Genomic DNA, 11,877 nt, shown 5'->3' on the forward strand with positions numbered 1-11,877 from the left:
GGCTAGCATTTACTGAGGCCCTGCTGTATACCAGGCCCTGTGCTACACCCTGGGGATACAATAGCCAGGCCTGGCCTTGCTCTAATGGAGAGGGTTAAAGAGTTTGGCTGTCAGCAGGGGGCTCATGGCACACGCCCCAGAGGTGTCAAGTTGGCTCAAGTGAGGAAGGAGAATCAGTGGGGTTGGGGTGGGGCGGCAGGATGACCTGCAGGGAGGTAGGGGGACAGCAAGGATGGAGACGGGGAGGCTGAGAGTGCCAGGGCTTGGTGATGGGGCGGGGGACACGGGAGAAAGGACCAAGCCTCTCCGTTGCAAGTTGCTCCGGCAGCTGGGTGAGGGCGATGACATTTAGGGAGAGAACACTGGAGGAGGAGCAGGCTGGGAGCGCGAAGGATGGGCGGGGCTTGGCCGTGCAGAGGCTCAGCTGCCTGCCTGCCGTGGGACTGCTGAGTACACGGAGCTTCAGGCGGATACTCGCCACGGCCTCCCAGCGGCGGCAACACCACCCCACATGCCAGAGGCTTTTCAAGTGTTACTTAAAGGTCCTGACAATCGCTGTCCTCCCACTGCTGCCCCGGGTTTCAGAGGCGAAGGGACTTGCCCCCATCACCGCAGGGCTGCAGCCAGGTGTGTCTGACCCAATGCCCTTCCCAGACCCCCAGCAGGTACTTGGGTAGCTCAGGGTGGACAGGATGATGGACTCACCCTGTGCCAGGGCCTTGCCCAAGCGTTCTGAACTGTATGAACGCCACCCCATGAGGAGGGCCTGGTATTAGCCCAGTTTTCTCTAATAGCGAGACACCAAGGTACCATGTCCAGGCCACATGGCTAGTGACCGGCAGAGCCAGGGCTGGCCTCCATCAGGCTGGCCTGGAGCTGACGAGTGACTTCCAGATGGAAGACAGCCCAGGGCACCGGAATCTCCCCAGTCACCCCATCGGTCCCCAGGCCGGTCTTGAATCATGGTCCGTTCACTCCACCCAGTGGCCACTGCTGGAATTGGCCTTCTCCCTGTCCTCATGCCGCCGGGTGCATTCAGGCCCGGCCCCTCTCCCAGCCTCCTCACCGACCTCTTGACCTCCCATCTCTCACCATTCTGCGTTGTCCTGCAGTAGGGTCTTCTACAGTGCAGGTCTGACCTGTCATTCACATGCTGTCGCCAGAGCACCTCCCCACCCCCGGGATAAAAATCTGTGCCCTCCGCCCCGCCCTCAAGGACAAAGCAGCTATTTTAGGGTGTTCCGGGGAAGTAGATGGAGATTAGCGGGCAGGAGGCCCCCTTAGAAACCAGCCCTGTGCAGGAGGAAAGGAGCGGGCCTGGGCAGAGGGAGACGCGGGGTTGCAATGCAGCCAGGACTGGGCCTCAGCTGTCCCCCAGGCAGCTCTGGAGCTGAGGTGAGGGGGCAGGCCTTTATACGCCCCACCGACCTGTGATCGGAGGGGGCCGTCCTCAGGGAGGCTCTTCCACCCACTGAGCTGAGAGCCATCAGCCACCAGCGTGCTCGGCCAACCCCGAGGGAGGGTCTGAGCCGCGTCCACTGTGGCCACGACAGTCATGAGCTCGTTAGGGGTCAGGCAGGGTCGGCTTCCATTGCCTGCGTTCCCATGTGGTCCCCGCAAGCCAGGTCCCCTCTCTGGCCTCGGTGTCCCCTTTTGAATGGGGATGATATTACCTCCCTCACAGAGTTTTGGGGTGAGGGGCGGGTGAGGGAGAGCATGAGGTCCCAGAATGGAGCCTGGATCACAGGGGGGCCTTGCAGGATAAGGAGCTGGGATGTGATTTTCACTGTGTGTGAAGCCAGTGGAAGGGTTCAGGCAGGGAACGTGCCGTGATCTAATTTGTTTTCTCTTTTTATTGAGGTCAAATTCATATAACATAAAATTAACCATTTTAAAGCGTATAGTTCACAGGCAGGTCGTCTGTTCACGACGTTGGGCAACCATCACCTCTACCTCGTGCTCAAAACATTTTCATGACCCCCCAAAGAAATCCCCACACCCATTAGGCAGTCAGCTCCCATTCCCCTTTTCCCCAGCTCCTGGCAACCACCAGATTGCTATGTGCTGCCACCAGTCTCTCCGTCTCCATGGATTTTCTTATTCTAGATAGTTCCTATAAATGGAATCATCCGATATGCAGCTTTCTGCATGTGGCTTCCTTTGCTCCGCATCACGTGTTCAAGGTGTATCCCTGTCGTAGCGTGGATCAGTTACCGCATTCTTTTTTTAGGGCTGAATAGTGTTCCACAGTATGGACATCTGACCTGGATTAATTTTTAAATCATTTGAAAGTGATTACTCTCACTGCGCTCTCAAGAAACCACTGTATTGGGGCAAGAGTTGAAACAGGGTGTTCCGTTTAGAAGCCTGTCAAAGGGCTCAGAGGGTTATACTCGAGCAGTGGCCGTGTCGGGGGTGCTCAAGAGGGAGAGAGGAATCAGGGGTGACTGCAGGGCGTGGCCTGAGCAGCTGGGTGGGTGGTGAGGCTGGCTGGGGAGAACGTGGGAGGTGCAGTTTGGTGGGTTTGGGAAAACAAGCGTCGTCTCTGGGCATGGATCGCTGGAGGGGATGATCTGAGATTCAAGAGGAGAAATATGGATTTCATTGTGCGGCTGAGGATGAATTATTTAACTCATCCCCCGTTCGGATGGTTTCCCGTGTTTGCTGGTGTAGACAATGCCACCATCCACCGGGCCTGTGGGTTTGTTGGGCGTATTCCTGAAGGAGAAACTCCAAACCACCAAAGTGCCGGGTCAGAGAGTGTGAATGCTTTTTAAGCAGAGATTGCCAAATAGATGCTCAGAAAGTTTCTGCCAGTTTATATTCCCACCAAAAGTGCACGAGAATGTCACATTTCCCACACTCTTGCCAACAAGCGGTATTATCAATCTTTTTTTAAAAATACCTCTGCTGGGGCGCCTGGGTGGCACCGCAGTTGGGCGTCTGCCTTCGGCTCAGGGCGTGATCCCTGCGTTGTGGGATCGAGCCCCACATCAGGCTCTTCTGCTGTGAGCCTGCTTCTTCCTCTCCCACTCCCCCTGCTTGTGTTCCCTCTCTCGCTGGCTGTCTCTATCTCTGTTGAATAAATAAATAAAATCTTAAAAAAAAAATACCTCTGCTGATCTCAAAGGGTAAAAATAATACCTTATTGTTCCCACCTAAACAGAACGTTTCCTGGCTGCATACTGATCCCCATGAGGACAGACTGTAATTTACCGAAGCGTGGCTTTGTACTTAGTTGTTTCCAGGCATTTTTTATTTGTTTGTGCTGTTATAAACAACCATAAGCAAACCTCTTTAGCACAAAAGCTTTGCCGGCACGGCAGCCCATTAGGACCGATTCTCTGAATAGAGTGACTAGGTCAAAGAGGAGGACCCTTTGTATGGCTTTTGTTATAGATGGTCGAACCGATTTCCAGAAAAGCTGCCGCAGTTTTTGTCCAGGCTCCTTCTCACACAGAGGGTTTTTGGTTGGCTTTTAGATATTGAGACACCCCCCCCCCCCGTCATTTTTACAGATGGCTGATCACTTTGATTTTTCCTGTTTTGCCTGGCAGACTGCAGTGGGCCTTATGCAGTCAAGCGATAGACGGAGTCTGAGTCCAAGTTCAACTCAGAATGGATCTGACAGGTCCACAGACCCACCCTGAGTTTTCCCAGGTCCCACTTGTATAATTGAATCCCACGCCGGCTGGCTGACGGTGGTCAGGGCCATTACGGTGAAAGAAGCAAGCAGAAGCGCCTAGAATTCCCTGTCTTTCCCAGGATAGTCACCGGAAAACAGTTCTATATCCTTTGGGGGAATCACAGAGATTAGTGCTGCCGTTATCGGCTTGAAAGAAGCAGAGGTAGTGATCTCATCCCTTGTCACCGGGGCGGTTCGGTCTGTGCAGAAGGCAGATGGATCTTGGACAACGACTGGGGATTGTTGCAAATGGAATCAGGCGGTAACTCCAACCGCAGTCGCTGGCCCAAATGAAGTCTCTTTACTGGAGCAAGTCAGCACAGACCTTGGCAACTGGCGTGAGCTACTGACCTGGCAAAGGCAGTTCTCACTAGCCGGCTTTCTGAGGCCCACCAGAAGCCTACCATCTCGCCTCGGGGCGACATCCGTTCCGTCGTCTCCCGCCCTCACCTGGGCCACAGAGAACTTGATCTTGACAGCGCACCCGGGGTCAGGTGGGTCCACTACCCTGGCAACATTGCGCTGATCAGATCTCGTGAGCAGAATGTCACATTTAAGGGGGTTGGCAGGAAACCCGCTGCTGACATCCATTGGTCAGGGCCCAATCTGGACACAAAAATAGCACCAGCTACTTGCACAAAATCACATCAGCTACTTGAACAGAGCGAATTTGATACAAAGAGTTCTTACCTAGAGGTCAAGTGGTTAACCAGATGACTAAAAGAGTAGAAAGCAAAGTAAGGGATCATGGGGTAGGGGCTGCAGGAAGCAACCACCACCCTGAGGCCTAAGAGGGCAGGGGAAGAAGTTGGAAAGGTGAAAACTTAGAAACTCAGATGAGGGGACTTGCGGCGCTGAAACAGGCGTCTGAGGAGGGGCTGTGTGACGTTTGGTGGGGCTCGGGGATTTGGATGTAAATTGTGAGCGGCTTCAATCCACTTCCCAAACAGCCCCCACGGCTTTCCATTTCGAGGGAGGCCTGGAGCGCGCGAAGGCTCTGTAGCAAACCCCAGCTGCGTGCAAGCTGATCTGCCACCTGGGCCCGATGACCCAGCAGATCGGGGGATATGCAGAGTGCTGGTGGCAGACGGGAACATAGGCCCCCAGGGGTGACTCACAGCGCAGAACTCGGGTTTGGGCGCGGATTGCGCTCTCTTCTGCAGCTCACTCGTCTCCTGCTGAGACAATGCTCATCACTGGGCCCTCCCAGAGACTGAGCCTCGAGTGCCCACATGGCCTGAGTGCTCCGGTGAGCTGGCTGTTGTCCTTTCTGCATGAGTCAGGGTCCTGCCAGGAGACGAGGCATGCCGAATGTTTGAATGAAGAGAATTACTTACTAGGAATAAAGTTGTTAACTTAGTAACAAAGAGGGTAAAAGTTGAACTCCAACGCAGGGATCAGCAAACCTTTTCTGTAAAGGGCCAGATAGTAAGTATTTTTGGCTTTCAGGTCATACTGTCACCATCATCCAACTCTGTTGTTGGATGGAAAGCAGTCATAGGCGATACCGAAACACATGGGCATGGGCGTGTTCCAATAAAACTTTATTCACAAGATCAGGCATTGGACTTGGCCTGAGGGCTACAGTTTGCATACCCTCCCTCTCAGCTATCATGGAGGTGCAAGGCAGGAAAATGGCTGCTTCCCTAGTTTGGAAGGAACAGTGAGAGGAGCTGAAATCCTGGAAACTTAGAGGAAGGTGCTCACTGGCTGGCACTGGTTTCCCTGAGGGGCTCAGTGAGGCCAGTTCTGCAAGTGCAGGGAAGCCACAAACTGGATTCATCTGCTGCCCTAGGACTATCCGCTGCTGCAGGGGTGCAGCACCCAGGCTGGCAAGCCTTCGCCTTCTGCAGCCTTGCAGCGTCCGGCTAGCGCCCCCTACTGGCAGAGTCTGACAGGGAGCGGATGGCAAAGCAGAACCGTGGTTTGCACGGAGCTGGGATAGAGGGCGAGTTTGGGGCTGGGGGATGCTCACAAGGGTGTTGGTTGGCTTTTCAGCATTTAGACAGCCTCCCTGCCCCATCATTTCTACAGATGGCTCATAATTTGGATTTTTCCTGATTTCATTCCAGAGATTAAATGTCAGCGTCCCCTTGTGGAGGGAGATCTTCTGTAAGAAATAGGTGACTCTGCTAGGAAATCCAGGGTGAGGAGGAGGAGGTGAAAGGAGAGTTCCAAAGGCTCTAAGAGGATCTTAGAAGGAGTTCGCACGGTTTAAGGATGTGTCTGTCCTCCCTTCAGAATGAAATCCAAATCTGGCCACCTCTCTCCACCACCACCTCCATCCCCCCGCCCCCCGCCCAAGTATTCCCATGGACTTCATTTGGTCCTGAAGACCCCTGCTTTCACTTTTGCCCCTGTGGTCTGTTCTCACGGTGGCCGGATCACGTCATCCCCCTGCTCACACCCTCCGATGTGATGTCCTCTACTGCCCTTGGAGTAGAATCCAGCCTCCCCTTCCCATCCCTGCAGGGCTGTGATCCCTGCTCTGCTGCGTTTCCCACCCCTCCCAGGGGGTTCCAGCCACCCTGGACGGTGCAAGTCCCTTCCCATCTCAGGGGCTGTATGTGCTTGTCCGTCAGCCTGGAATTTTCTCCCTAGTTCTTCTTGGGCCTTGCCTCACACTTCCTTCACATTTGTACCCAAGACCTCCCTGCAGTGGGGAGTGTGTCCAGACTAGTGTCTTCCAGCAGTCTTGATCCCCTTGCCCTGCTTTGTTGTTCTTCATGACACTTGTCACTACCCGCCATTATATTTACCTTCACTGCTTGATTCCCAAAGCCAGAACTGTGCTTGGTCAGTGGTGGGTGTTCCGCAAATATTTGTCAAGTAGGTAAATGAGTGGATGGACAGACAGAATGGACAGAGTGACTGCAATGGGGGGGGATGCAGGGCAAGGTGGTGGGTGTCTCAGTCTGTGCTTTTGTAACAGAATACCACAGACTGGGGGGCTTATGAACAATAGAAATTTATTTCTTACAGTTATGGAGGCTGAGAAGTCCAAGATCAAGGTGCCGGCAGATTTGGTGTCTGGTGGGGGCCTCTTCCTGGTTCATAGACGGCCGTCTTGCTGTGCCTCAATATGGTGGGGGGGCAAGGGAGCTTTCTGGATGGAATGAGAAAAGGGCACTAATCCCATTCATGAGCCTCCCCCCTCAGAACCTCCTCACCTCCCAAAGGCCCCCCTCCTAACACCATCATGTTAAGGGTTAAGATTTCAACATATGAGTTTGTTGGGGGGACATAAACATTCAGTATGTGACAGTGGGGCGGGGGCTGGGTGGGGCAGGGCCTCGGGGGGCCGGGTGAGTAGTACAGATGACAGTGTAAGGAGAGTGGGAGCTGTTGCCAGGTTTAAGCAGGGCTGCTATGACCAAGGCTATATTTTCTGGGGTCCCTCGGGCGACTGGCTGAGGTTTCCGGTCCTGAGACACGGTGATCGGGGCAGGAGTGGGGCAGAGAAGTGGAGGAAGTGATCAATTCCAGAGGTGTTTGGGGAGCAGAATCAGGAGAGCTTGAGGATAGAAGCGGTGAGGGGTGGAGAGGTGTCAAGGATGCCCCCCAGGCTTCTGCCTGGGATGACCATGGGGACGGGGTGGGGGGCTGAGTTTGCTGTGTGTTGACAAGAAGTTCAAGGACCCATTCACTCTAGTCATTTGCAAAGCACCCATCTACCGAGCTCCCAGGGACCAGAGAGGAGTCGCACACCTGAACCCTGACGTCAGATGCCCCCCGGCCATGGAGGGTGGGGACAGTGGGCAGGCGAAACTCCTAGAGGGGGACTGGTTCTGAATCCCGGGTCAGCTAGAAGCCAGGTGCTTACCATCACTGTGCCTCTGTTTCTTCACGTGTGAAATGATGGGAAGGATGGTCCCTCTGACAGGGTTGCTCTGGGGACTACGTGAGCTACTCTGGGCACGGGGCGGGGGGAGCCCTGGAATGGTGGCCACGAGGTACGTGCTGTGTAGGGGTGAGCCTCTGCACCCATGCGAGGTTCCATAAAGCAGAGTGAAGGAGAGCTTTCTCTGCCCGGGACATTCTGGGAGGCCCACGGAGGAGGGGGGACATTCCTGGTTCTTCAGCAGAGGACACGCTATGTGTCCAGCTGGCCCTGCTTTTGCAGGTTTCATTGCAGAGGCAGAGAAGCGCACAGATGTTTTCCAAACTGAGCTAGATGCTGTGGTAGATCCAGGGGTGTGGAGCATGTGGAGGGGGGTGTCCAGAGAAGGTGCCACAGGGGAGGGAGGGGTGCAAGGGATGCCGTAGGAGTGCGTGGGATCCAGTTCTGCAGGGCAGAGTGGGGCGCCCCAGGCAAGGGCAGTATTCAGTGATGCAGAGGCCAGAAAGCAGCTGGTGTGAGACGGGGCTGGAGGCCCAGGAGTATGGTGGGGAACGGTGGCTGCCCTAGGGGCCGTTCAGAGAGGCCAGGCTTGGTCAAAATCCAGCAGCGTTTGTTGGGAACCCCTGTGTAGGTTCTGGGGCTCACCTCTAACCAGATACGCAAGGCACTTGTAATTTAGTTAGTAGGAGAGCTAATCCATCAATCAGCAAACAGACAGGGTCATCTCCAGTACTGCAAAGCAGGATATAAAACAGGGTAATGGGTGATACGAGAGAGACAACCCTGGGGTGGGGTAAGTGGGGTCCAGAGGCCGCCGTGGGGAGGGCTGAAGGAGTGAAGTGTGAGCTAAGCCTCAAATGGTGAGGCAGAGCTACAGAGGAGCACATGCAAAGGCCCTGAGGTGGGGAATGAGCCTGCCATGTTGAAGAGCAAAAGGCAGCCATAGTTGCTGGAGCTGAATGGGTGAGTGGAAAGGGCATGAGGGGAGGCCAGCAGGTAGATGGGTCTCAGATCACCTAGGGCCTCTTGGCCAGGAAAGGGATTTGTTGTAGGTGCAGTGCAAAGCCACCCAGGGGTTTTAAGCAGGGGACTTTCCCTTTGGACCGTGGGGTTCTGAGTGGTGGCTGGGGGGCTGCTGAAGTGGCTGATGCAGTTGTCAGGGAAGAGACTCTGATGGTCAGGGCCTGGACGGGGGGATGGACAGAAGTGGACAGATCTGAGTTGTGTTTTGGCAGCAGAACCTCTGCCCTTGCTACCAGAGATGTGGAGGTTTCGGGAAAGGGAAGAAGTGGGTTTGGCCTAGGTGTTGGCCTGAAGCAAGGTGTCCAGAGTAGGTGAGGAGGCCAACGAGCAGAGCAAAGGATGGAACGGAAAGGAGCTGGGAGTCCTTTGGGGAGGAAGTGGGCTCCTGGTCCCTGGCCTAGGGACCAGCAGCACCCTATTGAGCGCCGTCTGCGAAGCCGCTGCCTCCTGCTTTCTGAAGGGGAGACTCGGGCCCCCATGGAGAGCCTTCCCGGGGCACACCTCCCGTGGGTGCATCCAAGTAATAGGATTCCTGTATTTGCTGACGTCCTTCCCGGGAGTTCACATATTAGTCATTAGAGTGGCAAGTATGTGAGAAGGGGCAAGGTGCTCCCTACTCTCCCCATCCAGGAATTCCCAAGGGTATGCCCCAAATCCAGCCATGTTTTGGGCCCCTGCCGCAGCTTGCCGCCTCTGGATTCTGCTTTGGGGCTGTGCCAACTCTCTGCGCTCAGGTCACACTGGGGCTGGTGCCGTGTCCCTTGCCCCATGGCAGCTGTTTGACCTGTGCCTCAGTTCCGTCCACACCTGTATTGCCTCGTGTCCTCTGTCTCAGCCGCTTCCGTGTGAGTGTCTCCCAGGCCAGTGAGCCAGAACCTCTACTCTTATTTCAATCCTACGAGTCATCTCTACTTGAACTTGGAGTCAATTCTGGGGTCTGGTGGAGGCCTAGGGGATGGTCAGTATGCCTGGAAGGGGTCTCCTGGGAGCCGGGTCCCAATGCCAGGACCAGGAGAGCTGTGTGAGACATCTTGCCCCACCCCGTCCCCATTTTGCAGATGAGCAAACTGAGGCCCAGAGACGTGGAAGCCCCTGCCCGAGGTCACCCAGCGAACCCAGGGCAGAGCCGGGGCTCCCCATTCCCGCACCGGGCCCTTTCCAGCGCCCTGCCCTCTCCTACCTGCTCCGTCATGTATGTACGCATGTGAGGGCCGTGTGTGCCTCGAGGGAACGCCCCTCCCCCGTGTGTCTCCGCTGCTCCCTATGCTGTGTCGAGGGCATGAGTCTGTCTGCCTGCGCCCGTGCAGCTGGTACGTCGCTGGGCCAGCCTGTGTCTTAGCACGTGTGTGTGTGGATGTGGCGTGGTGGGCACCAGTCAGTGGTGGCATACATGTGACCCGATACAGTGCTCATGTGTGCCGTGTGTGGCGGGAAGGGTGTGTGAAGTGTTGGCTTTTTCCCAGTCTTCTGTCTGGCCAGCAGCTAAAGGCCGCCTAAGTCCACCTGAGGTAGAGCCAAATGAACCTTTTGGATTAGGGATTCTGGGTGTGCCTGCCAGACACCAACCCAAACCCTTCTCTCTGTCCCACCCCACCTGCTCCCCACCCTCACCACCTCAGACCTGGACCCCAGGCACTCCTCCCCCACCTGAGACCACGTGCAGCTCCCCCCGAGATCATTCTGTTGGTTGAGCTGGGTTTCGGTCCTGTGTCTGGGGGGGGGGTGACTTTATGCACACATGAAGGTCACCAGTGCCTGCCGGTGGCAGGACAGTCGAGGTCCCATCTCTGCGTTAAGGTCCCCCAGCTCCTGCCTTTACTGACAAGTGCCTTTGCCTCTCCGAGACTCAGTTTCTCCATCTATAAAACGGGGCTAGTAGTGGCCCTCCGGGAGCTGTTGGAAGGAAGACTCAAGGTAATCCATAGAAAGTGTTAGCTAGCATGGAGCCTGGCACAGAGTCGGTGCGTGGTAAATGTTCCATGTCGTGAGCCGTAAAGACAGAAGAGGAAACCAAGGCCTGAAGAGAGCCCGGAGTGGGTCAGCGTCCTGGCATCTCAGCACCCCCGTCAGGCTCTCTCTAGGACCTGGGTGGCGGGACATGTGGGAGTTATGCAGGCCTGTGGGGGAGTTTTATAAAGCAGGGCCTTCACAATGAACTTGACGGGATGAGGAGGGGCGGCTGGACAGGGAAGGGGCCACAGGAGCCTCTCCCAGCAGACCTGAGATGACGGGCGTCCGATTCTGGGCCCAAGGTGCCGTTCTGGAGCCAGTGCAGGCTTCTGGCCCCTTTGCTGACCTCCTGGGAGCTCTGTCTGTGTGTGTCTCCCTAACTGCCCGTCTGTCTCCCTGGCCCACCCCGCTGCCCCCGCCCTGCTTCCCCTCCAGCAGAAGGCGGACCTGGCTGTGGCTGCATTCACCATCACAGCCGAGCGGGAGAAGGTCATCGACTTCTCCAAACCCTTCATGACCCTGGGGATCAGCATTCTCTACCGAGTGCACATGGTACGGCTGTGGGGCAGGGGCTGGTGGTGGGGCCAACACCTGTGTTCCCAAGAGAAGCAGAGGCTGCGGGCTGGATCCTGATGGGCCACTTGGGCTCGAGGGCACTTGGCGGGGCAGGAGCTAGGGATGCACGCAGGTCAGGGTGGCTCTGGGCCTCATGCCCTCTCCCCGCAGGGCCGCAAGCCTGGCTACTTCTCCTTCCTGGACCCCTTCTCCCCTGCTGTGTGGCTCTTCATGCTTCTGGCCTACCTGGCTGTCAGCTGCGTCCTGTTCCTGGCCGCCAGGTGAGTCCACTGCCTGCTGCCCGGGAAGAAGCACGGGCCAGGGTGTCCATGACCGACCCCCACATTCTGTCCCAACCTCCACGCTGGGCCTCAGGTTCCCGGGCCCTCCTTTCTCCCTCTCTCCCTGTGTGCATGCCCTGTCTCACCCTGTGGCTCTGACTTTTGCTCTGTGGTTCTCTCTCTGGGCCTCTTCCCTTCCCATTCTCTCTCTCTCTTCCTCTGTTTCTCTCTGTGTGTCTCTCTGTGTATCTTTTTCTGCCTCTTTTTTTTTTTTTAAGATTTTATTTATTTATTTGACAGAAAGGGAGGCAGTGAGAGAGGGAACACAAGCAGGGGGAGAGGGAGAGGGAGAAGCAGGTTTCCCACTGAGCAGGGATCCCGATGCAGGACTCAATCCCAGAACGCTGGGATCATGACCTGAGCCGAAGGCAGACGCCTAACGACTGAGCCACCCAGGCGCCCCTCTTTCTGCCTCTTCTGTGTGTTTCTGTATCTGTATGTGTGTCTCTCTGCCTGTCTCTCTTTGTGTTTCTTTCTACCTC

At 55.9% G+C, this 11,877-nt stretch overlaps 1 protein-coding gene across 1 annotated transcript in view; it reads left to right on the forward strand.

Annotated features, from left to right (window-relative positions):
- GRIK5 (glutamate ionotropic receptor kainate type subunit 5) overlaps positions 1–11,877 on the forward strand; it is a 51,096-nt gene that overhangs the window by 24,703 nt on the left and 14,516 nt on the right. The window contains exons 13-14 of the mRNA XM_034639009.1: positions 10,935–11,051; positions 11,226–11,335. Coding sequence (XP_034494900.1) covers positions 10,935–11,051; positions 11,226–11,335 — 227 coding nt within the window. The remainder of the gene's footprint in view (positions 1–10,934; positions 11,052–11,225; positions 11,336–11,877) is intronic.

Source organism: Ailuropoda melanoleuca, chromosome 12 (genome assembly GCF_002007445.2).
Source record: "Ailuropoda melanoleuca isolate Jingjing chromosome 12, ASM200744v2, whole genome shotgun sequence".
Lineage (NCBI taxonomy): Eukaryota > Metazoa > Chordata > Mammalia > Carnivora > Ursidae > Ailuropoda > Ailuropoda melanoleuca.